At 41.6% G+C, this 21,389-nt stretch overlaps 1 protein-coding gene across 8 annotated transcripts in view; it reads right to left on the bottom strand.

The window, feature by feature from the left end:
* MAST4 (microtubule associated serine/threonine kinase family member 4) overlaps positions 1 to 21,389 on the bottom strand; it is a 611,899-nt gene that overhangs the window by 126,930 nt on the left and 463,580 nt on the right. For all 8 annotated transcript variants that reach the window (XM_077286460.1, XM_077286468.1, XM_077286501.1 and 5 more), the window contains 2 exons: positions 4,433 to 4,502; positions 2,345 to 2,423 (listed from right to left, as the gene is read on the bottom strand). In XM_077286460.1, the coding sequence (XP_077142575.1) occupies positions 2,345 to 2,423; positions 4,433 to 4,502 (149 nt within the window). The remainder of the gene's footprint in view (positions 1 to 2,344; positions 2,424 to 4,432; positions 4,503 to 21,389) is intronic.

The following is a 21,389-nucleotide window of genomic DNA, read 5'->3' as shown; positions in this document are numbered from 1 at the left end:
GAAAATCCACAATGTCCACAACTAATGCGAGTCACTAACTCCTCTAGTGGAAAGATGGCATGTAAGTGATACCAGGTCACAATGTCATGGTGAACCTACAAAACGCACCTACTAAGGTGGAGTGGTGCGGACGTCACCATGGTAACAGAATGCGGTGTCGATAGCAACCACCTACACGGATTCATTTACATTGTCACCGGATTAAACATGGATTACAGTGAGCAGCGCTGCTGGTATATCATCCATGCACTGAGTGATTCATATATTCTAGGGGTCAGACGGATTCATTTTCTGCAGTAATAGTTGCTTTAATGTGATTTCTGTGTGCACTTATTAATGTATTGGGGCCATTCAAAGCCGATGTTCAAAGCAAACACCGCCGCGCTATTCTTAAAGGGTGTACGTCAGACGCTCACCAGCAACACATGATATTATATTATATATCTATACACACACACAACTATATTCATATAAATGCAAACACGTGCATGTGATTATATACACACAATGTATATGTGTATATTATTATATTTGCGTGCATATACACATATTAAAATATTTGTGTGCATATGCATGTGTCTATAATATAATATACAAACATACATTTACACTCATGCATACAAACACACGTGTTTACATTAATGCATGGCCCTGAATTTATATGTATACTTTTATGCAAATTCATTAATATGCACATTATTACATTATATGTGTATATAATATATATACCGTATTTTTCGGATTATAAGATGCTCCGGAGTATAAGACACACCCCGAATTTTGAGGAGAAAAATAGGAAAAAAAAGGTTTTTTTCTAATAAAATGGTGGTGCTTTTTATAATCCATGCGTCTTATTGCTTACCGGGGGTTGTGGTTACCGGGGTCCCAGGGTCGCCTGCTGGAGGACACAGGAGTGAGGTGATGCTGCAGGCCGCAGGCTGGGATGAGGGGGTGTTCTGATGTGCGTCCTGCACTGCCGCAGTGTGTCTTATAATCCGAAAAATACGGTAATCGCATACACTTGTGCGTATATTAATACAGTTGTGGGTGTATTTATAAATATTTATTAAGCATATACAATATAAAAATATTATACAAGCAAAATAATTAGAAAACCATGTATAATTTACACTTTACAAATACTTGCAACTTTGTGTTGGTATATCATATAAAATCGTAATAAACCACATTTAATTTTATGGGTGTAAGCAGAAAAAAAATGTGGAACCTATCAAGGGGTATGAATACTTTTTCAAGGCACTTTATTCTCTCCACATACACACGCAGGCATATATACTGGACGATTAATTTTCTTCTCATCTTTACATATTCCACAATATTTAATGCAAAATGTTAGAGTTTAGAGACTCGTTAAGGAATTACACATCTTTAGGTTCGTTACAATTTTTTTTGGAGTCTGTCCGTCAACACATTTCACAGCACAAACTGCATTTTTTGTGACACAGACCTCTTAGGGTAAGTTCACACTGGGTGTTTTTGTTGCTTTTATTTTCTGCATCAAAACCTGATCTTCTTGGCAGGAAAAAAAGCTGCGGCAAAAATTTAGATTTAGGTGTATTTTTGGTGCGTTTTTTTTTTCTTTTTGTCCATGCTAATATCTTTGACTTTTCAGCAGCAAATAATGATACCTGCGTTTTTGCAGCGCTTTTTCAACACCCATTCAAGTCAATGGGAAAAAAACGCTGAAAAAACGTTGAAAGAAGTGACATGCTCTATGTCCAAAAAACACAGCAAAGCACAAAATCCTGATGACACAAAAAACCAATGTGTGCGCATGAGATTTCTGAACTCTCATAGGCTTTGCTGGCACTGTAAAAAGCCGCTGAAAATTAGCATAAAAAAACGCAGCAAAAATGACCATTCTGAGCTTACCCTTAGACTTGATGAGACTGGGGTACTTCCTGTGAAAATCAATGTCAGACTAAATGAGAATTTAAAATGAGAATTTTATGAGTTCAGCTAAATAGTGAGAACTCACATGTCCAAGTCAGGCCAGTTTGGCTGACGGCTTACAGCTTGTACTTTGCAATGTGAGATTTCGTGAGCAGCAGGGAGGAGGGCTGCTGAGGAGCGTCAGTCAAGCAAGGTGATGGGAGATTGAGTTTACACTTCACAATGGATCATACAGCCATTCAGGCATGAGTAGGAGATAATTACTTAATAGAGCATGCGGCTTGTACTATGAAATCTGATGTCTCCATCTGCACGGAATACAGTCTGGTGGGAACGTTGGACATAATTGCTATAATAATATAATGGATATGATAAATAACAGATATTATAATTTTATAACTACAGAAACAACATGAATAAAACAACTTACAGATACGGTGGAGCTCGGTGTATTCGTTCCATACCCAGATGAGGGCAGAGATGCCAAAGACCAACGGCGTCCATCTGTCCTGTTGTTCAGGAGAAACAATGCAATAATAAGGGCTTGCTACACACAGGAGCTCAACTACGCGCTGGCCTAGCTGCCAACACACCATCAGTCAGCTCAGGATTTAGAAGGAATCCTGGTGAAGTAGAAGTGAAACATTTTATTGAAATCACAGAACCAATTATTTTAATACCTCCTAAATAGCGACAGGCTAATTTACTATAATGGGCTGTAGCGGTGGCTGCGTCACTATGTGGCATTATTGATCCTGCATATTAAAGTGAAGGACTCGCACTTATATCTTGTTCGCACAACCATATTTGTTGTTGGTGTTCTTTCTGTGAATTTGCTCCCCTTGAGTGTGAATATACAAGTTTTGCAATAATGCTGGCAGATTTTCTGGATGGATTTATGTGCAAAAAAAAATAAAAATACACTGCGTAATACAGTATCAGCTATGAAGAATAGAGGACATTCCTAAAATCTCATCCACTCGTTGGAGACATTCTGCACGTGAAAATAAATGAGTGGTGAGAGTTACAAATCTAGCGCATGTCTTTTTTTTTTGCACAGAATTCAGTGCAGATTTCACCCCGCAATGCAAAAATGTGAAATCTGTGACAAATACAGAGCAGAAACCACAAGTAATGCAAATCCTGCTTGAAGTCAAACAGCAAAAGAGCTGTGCGTCAAGGAGGAGAAGGCGGCTCTAACATTGGTAATGGAAGAACAGACGGGCCAAGTAAGAGGTGCTGCTGGACGTGTCGTTGCAGAAGGCACATGTGCATATAAATGGTTTGTGGAGTGAAATCCTTATGATAAATTCACACTGAATTATTATTAAAAAAAATTAAAGTCTGGCTGGTCCATATGGTTCATTGGCAACAAAAATAAAGCAGCGATCCCACAATTAAAAGGGTTGTCTAATTTTCTTAAATTGGTTGTCTAATTTTCTTAAATTGGTAAAATTGCAAAATACTTGTAAATGCAACCAACCTTGTCATGTACCTCTTAACAACAATACTCTCTACTTTTATTTTTATAGTTTACAGCTAATTGTCAAGGTTACCTACCACCTTAGATTTGGCTGGTTTCCCAGGAAAGGAGAACGTACTTCCAAGCTGTTTGCTATAAAGCTTGCAAGCGCTGCTCTGAAGTTGGTCGGGAAGCTGGATCAGGCCAGCTTCAGTTTTCCTGCGTTTCTCTGATTTTGCACAGGCTGAATTGAAGAGCACATAGTTTCTGCCAGCGACTCACCCATGCCATCATTCCATGACGTCCTCTTCTGGTCTTCACGCTCCGGTGCAGGCGTACCTTGTATGCCCTGTTGAGGGCAGAGCAAAGTACCGCAGTGCGCAGGCGCTGGGCCTCTCTGACCTGTCCCGGCGCCTGCGCACTGCAGTACTTTGCTCTGCCCTCAACAGGGCATACAAAGTACGCCAGAACCGCAGCTGCGGCGTGAAGACCAGAAGAGGACGTCATGGAATGAAGATAGGAGGCTCCGGACCGGACCTGAGACACCCATTGGACCCAGAGCGCAGCGGGACCGCCCCTGGGTGAGTATAATCTAACGTCTTTTTCTCCACTTTCAGGTAACATCGGGGGCTTATCCACAGCATTACAGAATGGGGTAGATAAGCCCCAGATGACGGTGAGCTTACCTCACCATCGATTTTGGGGGTGACAGGTTCCCTTTAAATGCCCCACGTCTCGTCTCATTGTTTACAGCTGAGAATTAACAGATTATCATCTTTATAATACTTCACGCAGCAGCCGTAGCATTATGATAATGCAATGTGTGTCAGTATAAAGGATGGGCAATGGAAATGGATTGACATGTAGTGTTTATTTAAAAACAGCCCCTACTGTGAGGATGTGCACAATAAACTAGGCATGCAAATTAATAATCATGAATAATGTGATATTTCCCAGCCACAAAACATTAGAAAGCAATTAGACAAGATTAGGATGCTAATTAGACTCTATTGGAAGAAAAATTGTGCCCCGTGTACTTTGGGACTAAGCCTCTACCTTCGTGCAAATGAAAAATGTGCGGACGCGCTGGGGGAGAAGTTCCTCGGGCTGTCCTGCGGGCTGCTTCCTACAGAGAATGGAGGAGAGAAAAGAAAACATGTAAATATAGGATATAGAACATACGTATAAATCATCTGTCAACCTACAAAAAAAAACACAAAACAAACCGAGATCTTCTATCTCGTACAATGTATTCTAGTAAGGATAATCAAATATTGATACCTAGGGAAAAAAACAACTTTGTATTCTTACTTTGTGAAATGCGATAGCAGTCTTCCATGGGGTCCTTAAAGGAAAAAAAAGGTACTGACACCCTTGATTTTATGCAGGAATTCCTATTGTAGAGCAACTGCACTATTGGCAAACACCGATTCGGAATAGCAAATCTGGTACAAGAACATTTTATTCCCGATGTGACATCTTCTACATGCACCTCTGATTCACGGCAGTAAAGAAAAATTGGAAAAAGGAAAAATAAGCTATGATCATGCAACGCTATATAGCTAATGAATATGATGACACTACCAGCATCTATTGTGAACTGTAACGATAATAACTAGAATGGCCGTAATCTAAAAAAGATACTCCTGAAGAGGCAGCGAAACGCGTGCAAATTTGTGTGTCTACTTTACTACTGATTGCTATTATTATGGGAAATCCTATCCTGTAGTTCTCACTGTGGAGTAGATGGTCTTTGTGAGCACGACTTTTGTACTGGGACGGCCTGTTTTTTTTAGTAGATCGCATATAGTAAATGTGAGACAATATAGAAATTATTATGGATTTTGTTTTTAGATGTTGACATTTTTAATCTAGCTTGTAGGTTAATGATTTAAATATGCTGCAGGCTTACTTTGGAGTCTTTCCTATTGCCGCTATAAGTATTTTGCAGGCAACAACCTACAAATTGCCCCTTTACGGTAGTTATAGAAAAAAAAATCACAGATGCATCCATTTTATTATAATGACCCAAAAGTTCACTGTTTTTCCAGACTGTATTTACAGATAATTTGGCAACCCTACACTCAATGGAGTGAGAATATGTCATGGGCTCTTGTATCCAGGGTGTGGAGTCAGAGTCGGAGTCAGAGCTCATTTTGGTGGAGTCGGGGGTCATGGAAATTGAGTTGGAGTCGGAGGTTTGGCTTACCGACTCCACAGCCCTGCTTGCATCACGTCATGCTCGGACTGTGGATATTATTCTCAAGTACAGATGACTCACGCCATAGATGTAAGACAGAGTAAGACAGTCTCACATTACATGTCAGAGGAAAATGATTCACATAATAAAGTCAAATTCCCCTTACAATCTAGCAGCAGTTTTCATTAATCGATTCGCTTTCAACTCCAGTGCATCAGACGATCCCAAGGTTCAAAAGATAAAGATTTCTGTAACAGTGTTCAATGACATGACTATTTATTACTAACTGATATAAGCAGGTCAATGTTGACGGTGTGAGCACACACAGAGTTTGCTGCAGACATTTCTGCAACAAGAACAATGTTTGGCATGAAAAAAAAAAAACGGCATAAAAAAAACTTGCGTTTTTGTGTGAGTTTTCTCATAGTTAGTAGAATAAGTGAAAAACGCAGAAAAAAAATTGACATGTTGAAGATATGCTTAAAATATACCAGTAAAGAAATAAGCAACATGACATATACATAATGTTACCTTCACTATGACTGACCTGACCACTATGACCAAAGTTATTAAAGGGAACCTGTCACCACGTTTTTGGAAGATGGGATAAAAATAGCGTTAAATAGGGGCAGAGGTGGGCGTTACATTAGTGTGTGTGTTATGCGTTTATTACCCACCTAAGTTGCCGAAATAACTTTGCAAAGTCTCCGTTTTCGCCTGTCAATCAGGCTGGTCAGGTCACATGGGCGTGGTGTCTTCACCCAGATTTGGCGTAGTTTTCCGTTGGTGGCGTAGTGGTGTGCGCATGCCCAAAGTCCGGAATCCTCTTCCAGGGGATTTAAAATAGCGCGGTGTTCGTTATTGCATTGGTGATCGGTGGGCGCGGCCATCTTCCTTTGGCCGCGCGTGCGCAGAAGCGGCGCTCTGCTGGCCGCGGCTTCAGGAAAATGGCCGCGGGATGCCGCGCGTGCGCAGATGGATATCGCGGCGGCCATTTTCCTGAAGCCGCGGCCAGCAGAGCGCCGCTTCTGCGCACGCGCGGCCAAAGGAAGATGGCCGCGCCCACCGATCACCAATGCAATAACGAACACCGCGCTATTTTAAATCCCCTGGAAGAGGATTCCGGACTTTGGGCATGCGCACACCACTACGCCACCAACGGAAAACTACGCCAAATCTGGGGGAAGACAACGCCCATGCGACCTGACCAGCCTGATTGACAGGCGAAAACGGAGACTTTGCAAAGTTATTTCGGCAACTTAGGTGGGTAATAAACGCATAACACACACACTAATGTAACGCCCACCTCTGCCCCTATTTAACGCTATTTTTATCCCATCTTCCAAAAACGTGGTGACAGGTTCCCTTTAAACTTTAAAACTTTTTTTTTTAATTATTATCATCATTTACTATTATTATTCAGCCTTTAGAAAGATGAACATTTTCTAATATGCTGCACTAGATAATTTTGCCTCCCATTATGCTGTAGTGCGGTTTTACCTGCCTAATGAAAGCTCCCTATGAATCTGCTTTCAGCTGCAGCTCAGCCAGAATCAGTACTTTCTTTACAAACGATCTGTGCTAGTGACAGTCCCTATAGAGGAGTACAACAGAGGGAAGTAGAGAGACGCAGATGGGAAAACACAACACCGAATGTTTGTAAATAGAGCACAGAGTCTTGCTGAGCAGCAGTTGGAAGCAGATTCAGAGAGAGCTTTATTTAGCAGGTATAACAGCATTTTGGCAAATTATTGGATATACAAGCAGAATATAGCAAAATAAGGTAGTGAAGTATATTCCCAAAATAATGCTTAATTATTAAAATATATTTATTTACTTTTTAAAGTGGGTCAATTACCCTTAAAATGCATTTTAAATGGATTATTTAGTGCTATAGGTGACAACCTTAATGCCACTGTACCTGTTACTGGTACAGTGCTAGATGAAAAAAGCAGCACCCTTGTCATGGCCAAGTGTTTGGTGCATTGTTACTCCTTGCAACATATTGGGCCCTTTTGCGGCTTCTAATTGACAGCGCTTGCTTCCCAGAGGAAGCACTGTCTGAATGCTGCCAGATTCTCAACATCTCCTTTCTTCTGAAACCGCTTGCTACACTAATACACCGGGAAAAACAGTGAGCGGTGTGAGAAGAAAGGAGACAGGGAGGAGAATGTGCTCAGCAACAGCATGCACACATGACGGCAGCAGGACAGAGCGAGCACCATCAATCAGAAGTGTAGGAAGGGTCTCAATATGCAAAAGAGCAGATATAATGCTGCACCAAACTCTTGACTATGGCAAAGGTGCAATGAAAATCCCTAATTAAAAGTTATTTTCTCAGGCACCGTACTAGTAACATGTACAGTGCTAGTATCCCTTACAACGTTGTATAGCACATTTAACATGCATTTCGGGGGTGACAGACTCCCTTTGAAGCAAATATCCACCAGGAACCCTTCATAGACATTCAATAAAATTATACAATTTTGGATACCTGCAGCCACCACTAGTGGGAGCTTCAGAGCTTATTGAATACAGTACAAGGTAAAGGCCACTTAGTGGCAGCTGAGACACAGGGACTACTGACTTTCAAAGGTCAACATCCCCTTAATGGGACACTCTACCTGGCATATGCCATTTGCATTACCTGTGCTGCTGAACACAATCTATTGCCCCCTGTAAAAGACTTCCAGTATTTTAATTGTTGCCCCACCATGTCACGGTAATTTTCCTTTGTCTACATACAACAAGTCTAAATTTCAGGCACAGCATTAATGCATACATTCATTTCCCCCATTTTATCTATTTGCCTTTATTTCAAAAGCGTAAAGTATAAAATGATAATGAAATCCAATATTGTAATATGTTTAATTGCCTAGCCAGAAACCACATTGCATCCTAACTTAATATTGTCTCATAATGCTACAATAATGTTCTCGAGATGACTGATTGTATTAGTTTGTTATAGTGGGGGAAGGGAAAGGAAAGCAAATCAATGAAGGATCGGCTACACAACCAAAGTTTCTATATATGGATGTTAAGTTAGAAAAAGTTATAGTGTGCGCAGATCCAGGTAAGGCAAATATTTGCTTTAAGAGAATGTATTACTGTTAATAACACGGAATTGTAACACTTTTTTTTTCCAAATCTGTTCTTATTTTACAAATGTAGATTTTTTTTATTTTTTACATGATTTCAAGGGCTGACAGCTTCTGTTATAAGAATCTGGAGATTTTCTTTACAGTAGCCACACGGGCGATAGACAGCAACAGATAGGCTCCAATTCATTACCTAAGAAGGTAGGTGTGAAAAAATGCTGAAAAGTAAGGAAGTTCAAAAATTAAAAATAAATAAAAGTGTTACTTTTTTTATCAATTAAAATGTAAACAAAGAAATCTTAATCAAATGACTACTTTGTGTGTATTTTGGGTGTATGCTGCTGTCGCTAGGAGGCTGACACTAGGCAAAAAAAGGAAAATAGCTCCAGCCCAGCAGTATATACCCACCGACAGGCACCAGGTACCTCAGTTGGTGTAAAAGCAGTAGGAGAAGCAACAGAACTCAACATACGTACCAACCCAACAACGAAGGCATGTAGGCCCCAAAAACAGTACAAACAGTTAGGGAGGGCGCTGTGTCCCCCAATGAAGGCTCCAAGAAAAATTTTACGGTGAGTACCAAAAATCCCTCTTTCTTTATCGCTTCATTAGGGGACATAGCAGTCCCAAGGGCGGGAACAGAAAGAATGCAAAGAAAATGGACTAGGTCGATCGGTGGGCAACTGCCGCCTGCAGCACCTTCCTACCCAAGCCTGCTTCAGACGAGGCATGGGTAGGAACCCTGTAAAACCTCTCAAAAGTGTGCAAGGACGACCAGGTCGCAGCCTTGCAAATCTGTAAGGCCGAAGCCTAGTGATGAACAGTCCAGGAAGCCCCCACTGCCCGGGTGGAGTGGGCCCTCACCCCCGGAGGAGGCTGTTTGTCCTGAACACGGTAAGCCTCCAGTATCGACGAATGAATCCAACGGGCGATAGTGAACTTAGAAGCTGGGAGCCCCTTACGACGACCTTCAGAGATGACAAAAAAGGAATCATATAGACGAAAGGAAGCAGTTCGTCAAAGATAGACTTGAATAGTTCTCACCAAATCCAGCTTGTGGAGGGACTTCTCCAGGGGATGAACCAGAGAACGACATAGAGAAGAGAGGACAATGTCTTCATTGATGTGAAAAGAAGAGACCACCTTGGGAAGAAAGGAAGGAACAGGTCTGAGGACTACCTTATCCTGATGTAGAATCAGGAACGGAGAACGACATGATAATGCCGCTAGATAGGAAACCATTATGACAGACGTAATGGAAATAAGACCACCTTCTATGACAGGAAAGAAAATTAAATATCTTGAATGGGATCAAAGGGCGTGCGTTGGAGGGCGCCGAGAACGAGGTTAAGATCTCATGGTTCTATCAGAAGATGGTAAGGTGGTGCCAGGTGGGAGACACCCTGAAGAAAGGTCTTCACTTGGGAATGGGAAGCCAGCTCCCTCTGGAAGAGGATAGACAGAGCGGAAACGTGACCTTTAAGGGTACTGAGCAATAGACCTGACTTGAGACCCGCTTTAAGGAAACGAAGGATGGAAGGAAGGGAAAAGGACATTGGAAACAAGTTGCTCTCCTCGCACCACCAGAAGAAGGCCTTCCAATATCTGTGGTAAATGCACGAGGATGCTGGTTTTCTTGCTCTAATCATAATCTGAATGACCTGGTGACAAAAACCAGCCTCATTCTTGGCAGCAGCCTCAATGGTTATGCCGTTAAACTCAGAGACTGAGAACTCTGGTGGAAGAGAGGGCCTTGTGTGAGAAGATTTGGACGGCGTGGAAGACTCCAGGGGGCGTCCGAAAGCATGTTTACCAGCTCTGCATACCAAGGACGTCTTGGCCAGTCTGTCTTTATCTTTCAAAACAACATCAATTCTTCTAGATAAAGTTGAACAAATCATGGGTTTTTATTATTATTATTATTCATTTTTATAGCGCCATTTATTCCATGGTGCTTTACATGTGAACGGGGCAAATATAGACAAGTACAATAAACATGAGTAAAACAAGGCACACACAAGTACAGGAGGAGAGAGGACCCTGCCCGCGAGGGTTTTGTAGGATTATAGTCAGGTGTATAAGTAACTAGTTATATCAAACAGGTGATCATCATTTTCATATGTAGTTTAAAAAGACAAGCATTAACTGAAACAGAAACAGCTGTGAAAAGTGTAACGCTAGGTGAGGAATAGCAAAATTCTGATATATAAGTGAGGTTGTCGAAAACAGTTTCACATCAGAGATCATACACCATGGCAAGACAGAGCACAGCAACAAGACTCAAGGTAATTATACTGCATCAACAAGGTCTCTCCCAGGCAGAGATTTCAAGATGTGATGTTCAAGCTCTTTTACAGAATCAACAAGAAATTGGCAACACTGCACACCACAGAAGTAATGGTTGGCCAAGGAAACTTAGTGCAGCAGATAAAAGACAAGTCATGTTTACTTTCCTTGGAACTTGGAAAATTTCCAGCAGTGCCATCAACTTAGAGTTGGCAGTTACCAGTGAGACCCAGTTACACCCCTACTGTTTGGACAAGTCTGACCGCAAAGTGATGATCTTGGAAGAAAAAGCTATACTTAACTTGACATAAAAATAAGTCCAAGCGACTCAACTATGCATGAAAACATGGGAGATGGGGTGCAGAAACATGACAGAAAGTGCTCTGGATTGCAGAGCCAAAATGTGTAATCCTTAGCTGTGATAGAAGCCAGTTTGTTTTCTGAAGGGCTCGAGAGTGGTACAAAGAGTATCTGCAAGCAAAAAGGAAGCATAGTAAAAGTTCTTTGCAAGCTTTTGGGCTGCCGTTCAGCAAATGGACTTGGTAGTTTGGTTAGGATTAAAGGGAATCTATTTTTTTCGTATATAAGCTTCGGCCACCGCCATCAGGGGCTTATCTACAGCATTATGTAATGCTGTAGATAAGCCCCTGATGTAACCTGAAAGATAAGAAAAACAAGTTATATTATACTCACCTGGGGGGGTGGTCTAGTGCGGTCCGGTCCGATGGGCGTCGCGGTCGGGGTCCGACACCTCCCATCTTCATGCGATGACATCCTCTTCCTTGCTTCCTGTCGCGGCTCCTGCACAGGCATACCTTATCTGCCCTGTTGAGAGCAGAGCAAAGTACTGCAATGCACAGGCGCCGGGCCTCTCTGACCTTTCCCGGCACCTGCGCACTGCAGTACTTTGCGCTGCCCTCAACAGGGCAGATAATTACTCCTGTGCAGGAGCCGTGACAGAAGCAAGGAAGAGGACGTCATTGCATGAAGATGGGAGGCGCCAGACCCGGACACGCTGCGCCCATTGGACCGGACCGCCCCCCAGGTGAGTATAATCCAACTTGTTTTTATCTTTCAGGTTACATCGGGGGCTTATCTACAGCATTACAGAATGTTGTAGATAAGCCCCTAAAGGCGGTGGCCGCAGCTTGTATACGAAAAAGTAGGTGACAGATTCCCTTTAATGGTGTCCTCAATGATGAAAAATACAGGTAGATGCTTAACCAATATGCATCTGATTAGCTTCCAGGGCAATTTGTGTAGGACAACGTTATTTTCAGTTAAATTAAAACAAGGAGTCATGGAAATGCTGATATGGCTTCCACGGAGTCCTGGTCTGAACACAGAGTGTGTCTTGGATTATATGACAAAATAATACATTTTATTTCTGTAGTGCCAACATATTAGGATTTGCGTAAGCCTACATCCTCACAAGATTTTGGGAGCAACATTCCTGCAGAGTTCCATCAAAAACAGTGTACAAGCGTAAATAGAAGAATGGATGCTGTTTAGAAGTGCGGTTACAGCAAATATTGATTTGATTTAGATTTCTCTTTTGCTCCTTCACTTAATATTTTATTTGTATCATTATGAACACTTCTATTTTTGAAAGCATTCTTACTTTGCAGCATTTATTCCACACCTGCCTAGGACTTTTGCACAGTACTATGTGTATGAATAATTATAAATCTATTTTCTAATTTTATGCACAAAATACACGATACTAAAGCACATACCTATACACACACAAGTTGTGCATGTGAAATATTAGGAAAAAAAATAAGCCCGATACGTGACCTTCATCTTTCAGCATTTTGCACTCTGCATTCATCCACCCATCTGCAAGTTAATACCTGAGAGACTTTTAAATGAAAACTGTGCCAGTGAATTCCCTGCCATATGTGCAAGGCGCGCTTATTACTTAAATCCTGCTGTTCCCAGGGATTTCTTGGCTGTTGTATGTTTTCAGTTGTGCGATAAAGTCGATATACTGCAGAGATTACGAATGATATTTGTGACCCGCTAAAAAACACTAAGTGGCGGGCAGACAGTGGGTAGGTAATTAACTCAACCTTCCTGGGGGAGAAGTGGCGAAATGAATAGGTAATCAGCGCATGAAGCTGGCACTCCCCTCCACAGCCACACACAGGGTGCCTCATTTGGGAAGCCGTTACTGTTAAGAAATGGATATCTAGATTAATTAAACGGTTTCATTGTTTGGTAATTAGATGTGCAAAGTAGTACATCTTCACTTTAGAGGGAGGAAATGCAAATCTTTTTGAAAAGACATATGTTGATCTCACTCCTTTCATTATTAATGCACTTTTAATAGCTGTCTACTCTGGAAATAAAAAGCAAGAGTTTGCGATGAGCCGAATGTACATTAGCACCAAGGGAATATAAGGATTAATTATAATTGATATTGTGAACTGCGGGAAGATGAGATGGGGTAATGCTAAATAATCAGAGGTGGCCAATCACACTTCAATTATATCACTATCAGCGCTTTGCAAGTATCGCGTACCAGTTGGTTGCATCCCCATATACATATCCCATGCAGAGGACGGAAATGAACATGTGCTCTGATTCCGAAGACCAAAGTAAGTCAGGACTGTCGACATTGCATGCTGAAGGCTGCTCTAGAGCGGTACGAGAGCTCACTTTATTCATTCTTTGTTCTAGACATAACCATTTGATTGGCTGCTATCCTCCTCTCCTCATCCTACATTTATGTGCATATCATACGATTAATAATAGAGAAGGGAGGTACACAAACACAACCTTAGTACCATTTATCCCCATAGGACGCAAATGGTCCAGACATGATACTGTGTTCTTCCCAGAAAGCAGATTTTAGGCCAAGATTCTCTGGCAATTACTTTAAGGATCAGGGATCAGCTGATCACCATGAATTCACCCAGCCATGGCCATTAGATAACTGTCAGCCAAACTATGCTTCGGCCATTTATTTTGCCGACAGCCATCTCAACCGATTCTTCCATACATAGGCGCACTCGATCAGCCAAGCACTTCTGTTTTCTTTATGAGAAAGGCGCCGACTGACGGGTCAGCCCGCAGCCCACTTACGGGAAACAATGCGATCGGCAGTCCAAAATGTCATGTCATGATTAAGGGAGCTTAGTCTCCAGAAACGCGTTGAGATTCTTACCCATATGGCTCGTGCTGAAGTCTGTATCCTCTATGCTTAAAGTTTGTGAATAAAGAAAACTTTTTTACGGATTCGGTGAAGCTGGACATTCTCTTCTTTTTCAAAATTGGACATGCCTGAACGACATTCCCCCACCACGATTAGTTGGCCGGCGCTCCCATAAACATTAGACTGTTGGCAAAACCCATCCTATGGTGAACTGCTTCCCTGCCGGAAACTAACACTTTCTTGTACAATTACTGTTCCCAAGTTTATTCACAGACCCGGATCTGCTTCATCTGTGCTACCTGCTCCAATTTTTTGCGCGTCATCTTACATAACCTAATATCTTTTTCCTCACTGATCCACATGTCCATCAAGACACGTTCTACTGCACCAAAGCCTCCTGTCTGCACTGCTCAACAAGACTATCAGCTTAAGAGAATTTACTTCAGTGGGTGAGACCACAAGACCCCCATTTATTACTACATGACCTAAACTATAACTATATGATCACGTAAAATAAAATACATACATTATTTTGGTGTTAAATGGCACAGCTTTATTTAAACCCGCATGACTATGAGAATTTTAGTAAAGTGAGATGATAAAATTATTGCCTAAGAAATTTATGACTTGCCAAAATGATTCCACTACAAGGGCTCCATTGACCCTACCAAAAATCCCCATTTATGTGCTTAAGAGCTAAGCTCCCCCTAGCTCAGCCTATTCACCACCATTATTTAACAGCTTCTATTAATTATAATTAGTCCACTTCCAAATGACTCACAAAAAATCATCTTCCACTGCTCAAGAAAGGAAAATGCCCCATAAAGGAAACCTCTACGGACTTATGGCTGAAGAATTGGTCTTAGAACATTAATACCAAATTGCAAATCAACAAATTTTGAAAATTATATGACAGCATACGTACAAAAAGAAGGTTACATATAAATAAAGCTTACTACTCAGTAGTGCCTACTTGAAATGTACATAATATACCTATATATTACATTTTGATTACTGAAAAAGGAGAAAGAAAAAAAACAGGTGGTCATATAAGAAAAAAAATGGTTTCACCAATCGGCGACACAACAAAACCTATCTGAAAATTTTAGAAAGATTTTCCCATTTCCTTCCTAGCAGTAAATCATTCAGAAATCTGACACAGGGTCAGAGGACAGAATCATAGAAGCATTTTATGGGAAATTACAGCAGAATCTCCTGTGCAGTAAATTCAGATAACCATTTGGCAATGAGTGAGGCAAGATGTGCTATAAAGGAGCAGCGTAGAGCTCATAGCCAGGCAAAGAATGCATTATGCATCACATGAAATAAGGAGTGCTATATATTATAACAGCCTGAGCAGCAAGCACTGTATTGAACAGCATATAGTATTGACACCCCATACACATTTTCTAAAAGTCAGTCAAAATGGCCATTTTTGTCCAAAAAGAAAGATTGTCTACTTTTTCTAGATAAAACAAAAGATTGTTAGTTTCCACCGATGCTCAGTCAGCAAATGTTCATTATTGTTCAAATGCCGACTGGGTTTACTAGGTCTGAGTTTGTGTTTTTCCACCAAAGGAAGATCATTAAAGAATATAATTTACACAATTTCTAAGTAAATATATTTCTAAAGGTGCTATTGCCATTAAATTATCACCACAATTCGGTAACAACCAATCCAATCCACACATGCAAAGAAATAAACCGTAGATATCCATAAATTAAGTTGTGCAGTAATGAGAAATGACACAGGGAAAAAGTATTGAACACTCTTACTGAAATGTATTTAATATTTCACAAAAAAGCCTTTGCTGGTGAGGACAGCGTTAAGATGCCTCCTGTAGGGAGAAACTAGCATGCATTGATCAGGTGTGATTTCCTGAAGGCTCACTGGGCTCCTTCCATGAACTCTGAGATTTATTTCTTTCTATAAATTTTCTATTGGATTCTGGTCAGGTAATTGGCTGGGCCATTCTAGCATCTTTATCTTCCTTTGTCTGAAACCAATTGAGAGTTTCCTTGGCTGTGTGTTTGGGATCATTGCCTTGCTAAAATGTCCATCCTCGCTTCATTTTCATCATCTTGGTAGATGGCAGCACTGTCCAGGAAGAAGGCATCAAAAACAAACAAAAAAACCTCCTCCAAAACCCCTCCTCAAAGAAGTAAGTTTTCTAAAGCAGTTTCCACTAGAAAACTTGTTCTTGACCGAGAACATAAGTGTACGTGTAAGTGCAACTTCTTTATGATATGTCCACGTGCAATGAGGTAGTTGTTACTTTACTAAAGAAGCTGTGAAATTCTAAGGTGTAAAGAGCTGGTCAATGACTAAAGACTATTGGACCAATGGACGTAGAGAGGAATCCACGGCTCTAATGGAGGCAGCCTTTTCTCAGCACGGAGCAGCGAGTTACATCAATCTTATTTGTTGTGTTTTATTAAATATGTCCTTGCTTGTCAGGTTAAGGGGCACAAATCTCTCCTGGAAAGTGGTCAGCCTCCGTAATCAATGTCCCTATTCAGTGACCGTAAGCAGAGGAAGATGTGCGGGCTGGATTTTATTTATACATAAGGTCAGACACAAGACTAGTAATCAGGTAAAGTAATCATTCCATTGCTCTTGTTAGTGTCTCAGGGGGTCTCAATTAAGCCATTGCTCTCCCAGCCACTAGTCCCATTATGTGGATGGGGACAGTAGACTCAGGGAAGCTGTCACTACAGGAGGGATCTCACGTGAAGTCACAGGTGAGGGCTCGGCCTCCGGAAAAGACCTCCAACAATGAAGTTAGCTTTGTGGGGTGGAAGGGGGGGGGGTTGCTTCCTGAGGGTCGGGCCCAATTCCATGGGGGGCGGCTTGAGGTATTAAGGACACTGGTGAGGGAATGGGGGTTGTTGCCAGCTAGAGCTGAATACACATGCTATGGTTGGGGTATCGGTTGTCTGGAGGAGCATAGGCTGTGACTGCAGACTATACCGGCGGGAGATAGAAAAGCTGTGGGCCAACCATAAGTTGGGGGACAGTGGGTATTGCCTGGTACTGGGGGCAGTGGAACTATTGATCCTGGTTTGGGATCTTGTGAACTGAGGGCATCTCATTGTAGCCATCTACCCAGAGTTGCTGTAAGTTCTTGGACGGAACAAAAAAAAACTAATTGCATTGTTAACCTAACTAGGCGATTAACAAAACCCACAACCTGAGATCTTCACAGAAAGCATTGGTCCGAAGTATATAGAGGGGAGATGGAGGCCAGGCAGAACTCCGATAGAGTGACTGCAGGTTGTCAGGGGCTGGCCACGCAAATCTCAGACTGAATAAAAGGAGAGGTTATCAGGGGACTGGCTGTTGCTAGAAGCCAGGGCAGGTCATGCTCCTTGATCTGTGACATAACATCCCATGAGGAAGGGTGTGAACTGAGGAGTAGATCCATTGTCACATTCAATAGCAGATACTGTCAGGATTAGAAAGGGCACTATCGATATGAGCACTATAGTATATGAAGACATGTCCATTAAACTAATTTTGTTATCTCCCTGGATAACCCTCTAATTTCTGCTAAGAATGAGGGGGGTTAAAATAAAAGCACTGATCTTAGGAAAATGAATGTTCGGTTTTCTAAAAGGTTTATTTAAATATTATAAAATGCGGCCTCATAGGTCATGAGATACAGCGAGGGCGACTGACCTATTCACATGGATGAGCTCTAGACCTCGGTAATTAGATGCAAGTCAGGATTATTTAGAAATTGGTTTAATTTGAGGGCAAAGAACTCGCTCTATTTAGATGGTAAGAGGAAAAGCTCAGTAATAAGACAGAGAGCTCTACATCCTATAGCCGAATTATCTGCCGTCTCCATGTGAGGACGGATTCACGGCGATTCTCTGGTTGTGCCGCTCATCACAATCAATAGGTTAGAGCAAGATGAAAGTAATTAGGAGTGTGATTGGCCACGAGCCATGATATTACATCTCCTTCTAGTCAGAAAGTTTCAATGATGGATTTTTTTCTTCATAGTTTACAAGATATAAAAGGAATGTAGCAGTGAACAGGCAACCAAATATAAGAAATAATACAACGGGGTGCACATTGTAAAACATCATTCTACTAGAAATGCAGACTATATACTGAAAAAAATATATTTGGGGATTTTGAGGAATGTCCATTTTCTTCTCCACCGGTGTCTAAAGCTACAGAGTTTAGTGTGTTCCTTTGTGGGAACTTGGATGTCAGCGTCACAAGTCACCAATACCATACATAAGGCAGACAATACTTGCACCATGCAACACTGCGCCATGTTCATCGATCTACTCACTTTTAGTTACATATCGGTATATATGTTGGAAAAAAAGTGGCATAGGGGCATTAAAAATGTAGCATTTGGCCTAAGTCACTTTTTTTTCTTGTAGAATTACACCAGAAGTCATGAAAAATCTGTGGCTCGGTTAGATATTCTTATTGTTTGCATCCCTGCCATAACAAGTTATGAATTGTGTGGTCAACAAAAAAAAACTTTCTAAAGTGGTAATAGAAAACTTTCAGCAGCCAAGAAAGCTGATAGCACAGATAATTTGTCACTATTTCCCAAGTGTTCCCTGCCAGTTTTCACAAATATGTTCCAGATCAGAATAGTTACACGTCCGTCAAAACTCAACCCGAGCCACAACATTGCGAGAGGTTTGTTTACCACTAAATTGATTCTAGCACTCGAAATGCCAAGTGCTATAGTTATGGATCATAAACTCTGAATTGAAAATCTGTTTTTTCATCCTTGCTATTCAAAAGGGGGAGTTTGCCAGAAACTCCTGCGACCATAAACATCATTAAGATTATAATGTGAATTGTAGCGCTCAGTTATGGGGAGCGGCAGCTTGTACTAGCCTAAATCAATGTATAAATCACGGGCGAGAACGGTGAATGGAAAAGAAAAAGTGATTGCCCGTAGTCAACACGGAACCAAAGAGAAAAAAAAACACAACTAAAATATATTTAATTATTGATAAATAAAAAAAAAAATGTATATTTTGCACTCCCAGTTAAAAATAGGTCACGGTAAGGATTCCAATATAATAAAGGTATAGAGTAAAGTAAATGTCCCTAATATTCACCCTTCAAAACTCACCCTACCATGCCGCAGAGATTGGCACCCTAGTTTAACGAAATTTACGACCCTGCTCACCATCGGCTAACCCCAATGAGCCCTATTAAACACCATACTACCAATAAAGCGCAAATAAACACGGGCAAAAACAACAAAATTCGATATGTATATTGCACTTTTCCTAAGGCCTATGGGCTGGATTAAAAAAATATCATGTCCATGCCCTTCCTTAAATGATTCTCTATAGCTATATGAATCTTAAAGTCTATAGAAAGAGTAACAGTACTAGCAAAAATAAAGTTCCTGTAGTGGAGCGGCAGCCCCGTAGCCAGAGAGCTGGAGCAGTTCACTGAATGGTGTCAGGTGTTCAGCGTCAAAGTGTACAAGAAGATAAGAAGAATATGCGTCACTCACCAATGTGAAAAAGTGTAGTAGTTCTTTATCCGCACTGTGGTACATGGACTCGAACGTGGCGTGCAGGTTACAGATGCAGGCGGGGAAAGACAAGAAGGACTACGGCCGTTTCGCGCAACGATTGGTATGACAAAGAGCTAATGTCACCCCCATGTCTTTCATTCACGTGTCGGGCCAAGGGGGAATCCTTCTTGTGCCTGAGATGTTTAGTGACCTGAACCCAGAACTTGTTTAGTTTTCCCAACATACTTCATGAGACAAACGCAGGGACATAAGTTCGGTATACCACCCCTTCAGTCTTGCAGTTCGCAAAGCATTTGTTGTTATAGATCCTGCCAGTAACTGCACTACGTAAGGTTTTGGAGGGACAGATGAAGTGACCAACTACAATTTCTGCACCAAAAAGTATCAACAGATCTATTTTCTAGCCATTTTCTAGTGGTTCCTGCTTTTTTTTAGGGGAGAAATTACTGTGGACCACCAGATCCCGTACAGACTTCCCCCTTCTAAAGGACACATTTGGTGTTGGGGTAATAAACTTCCCCACCTCAGGGTCCGTTCTTAGGATTCCCAAATATTTCCCCAGGATCCCCATAACCCTGTCGGCTTGGTCAGACTCATAATACATTCCAATAAGACACTGATTCGGAGCTCTTTTCTGGTTTAGGAAGCAGCAAGGACCATCTATCTCTGCCTGAGGGATGTTTACAAGCTGTCCTAAGTTTTTAGCTCGTGCCCGAAAATTTGAAAAATTTTAACATTTCCCACGCACCCTAAGAATGCCTTTTTTTGGAAAGTGGGGTGGCGGCTTTCCCACCTCAGTAGACTGTTAGTAGCAGTGGGTTTTCGATAGATTGAAGTTTTTAAAGAGCCTTTTCCCTCTTTTTTATATTTACCTAACAATAAAGTTATATATTTTAGGGTTTTTTCTCTTTGGCTTTTTAGCTTTTGACCCCTTGTCCTTTTTCATATAATTTTTGGTGTTTCCATAGTCAACACAGCTAAGAACGTAGCAATAGTGCAGGACTTTACTGTAGTGACCCAAAAGTAGAGTCAGACGCATCTTTCTCTGGGCTGAAGCAATTATATGGAGGCCATAGCGATCACTTTGATTTTATTCCTTCACTTTTCCCATTAGGTTGACAAGCAGTTTTGTATTTTCTCCATGAACGGGTAATTCCCAAGATAGTTAATTATTTCTCATCCATAAGGCGGGGGATAACTTACTGATGGCTGTAGGTCTAACAGCTGGGACACATAGCGTTCCCAAGACTTGGGGTCTTCAGATTCACCTTTTGAATGGAGTGGAGGGGCATATGCCTGACCCCTAACCCTACCCATACAGTGAGGCCGATACATCCCGCCCGATCCATGGTCCACACGCATCAGCACTGGATGTATGATCTCAGCCAGGTACGTTTGACTCAATCACTGCGGCGTTTCAGAATAAAACAATGTAAAAGCCTCCTGGGACCAAGCAGGAGAATAGCCAGACAGGCGGTCCCTGGTGGCTTCTCCCTGCCCACTGCCAGTGACTGACAGGTCTCTCTTCGTGTGTGCTTGTAGAGAGAGAACTGTCACTCCAGGGGAGCAGTTAGGGACAGAAATGTCAGACTGGCAGCATTTCACACCATGTAGCTGTGTCTGACACAGGCTTCTCGTGAATAGGGCGGCATGTATCAGCTGTCAGCCAGACTCGAACCGTGTCAGATATTTTCTATGCCCATGCTACTATTTTAATGAAGCCACAAGAATTTTTGCTTTT

The sequence above is a fragment of the Ranitomeya variabilis genome, chromosome 1 (assembly GCF_051348905.1).
Source record: "Ranitomeya variabilis isolate aRanVar5 chromosome 1, aRanVar5.hap1, whole genome shotgun sequence".
Lineage (NCBI taxonomy): Eukaryota > Metazoa > Chordata > Amphibia > Anura > Dendrobatidae > Ranitomeya > Ranitomeya variabilis.
The sequence above is the reverse complement of the archived record's forward strand: the minus strand, read 5'-3'. Positions and strand labels throughout refer to the sequence as shown.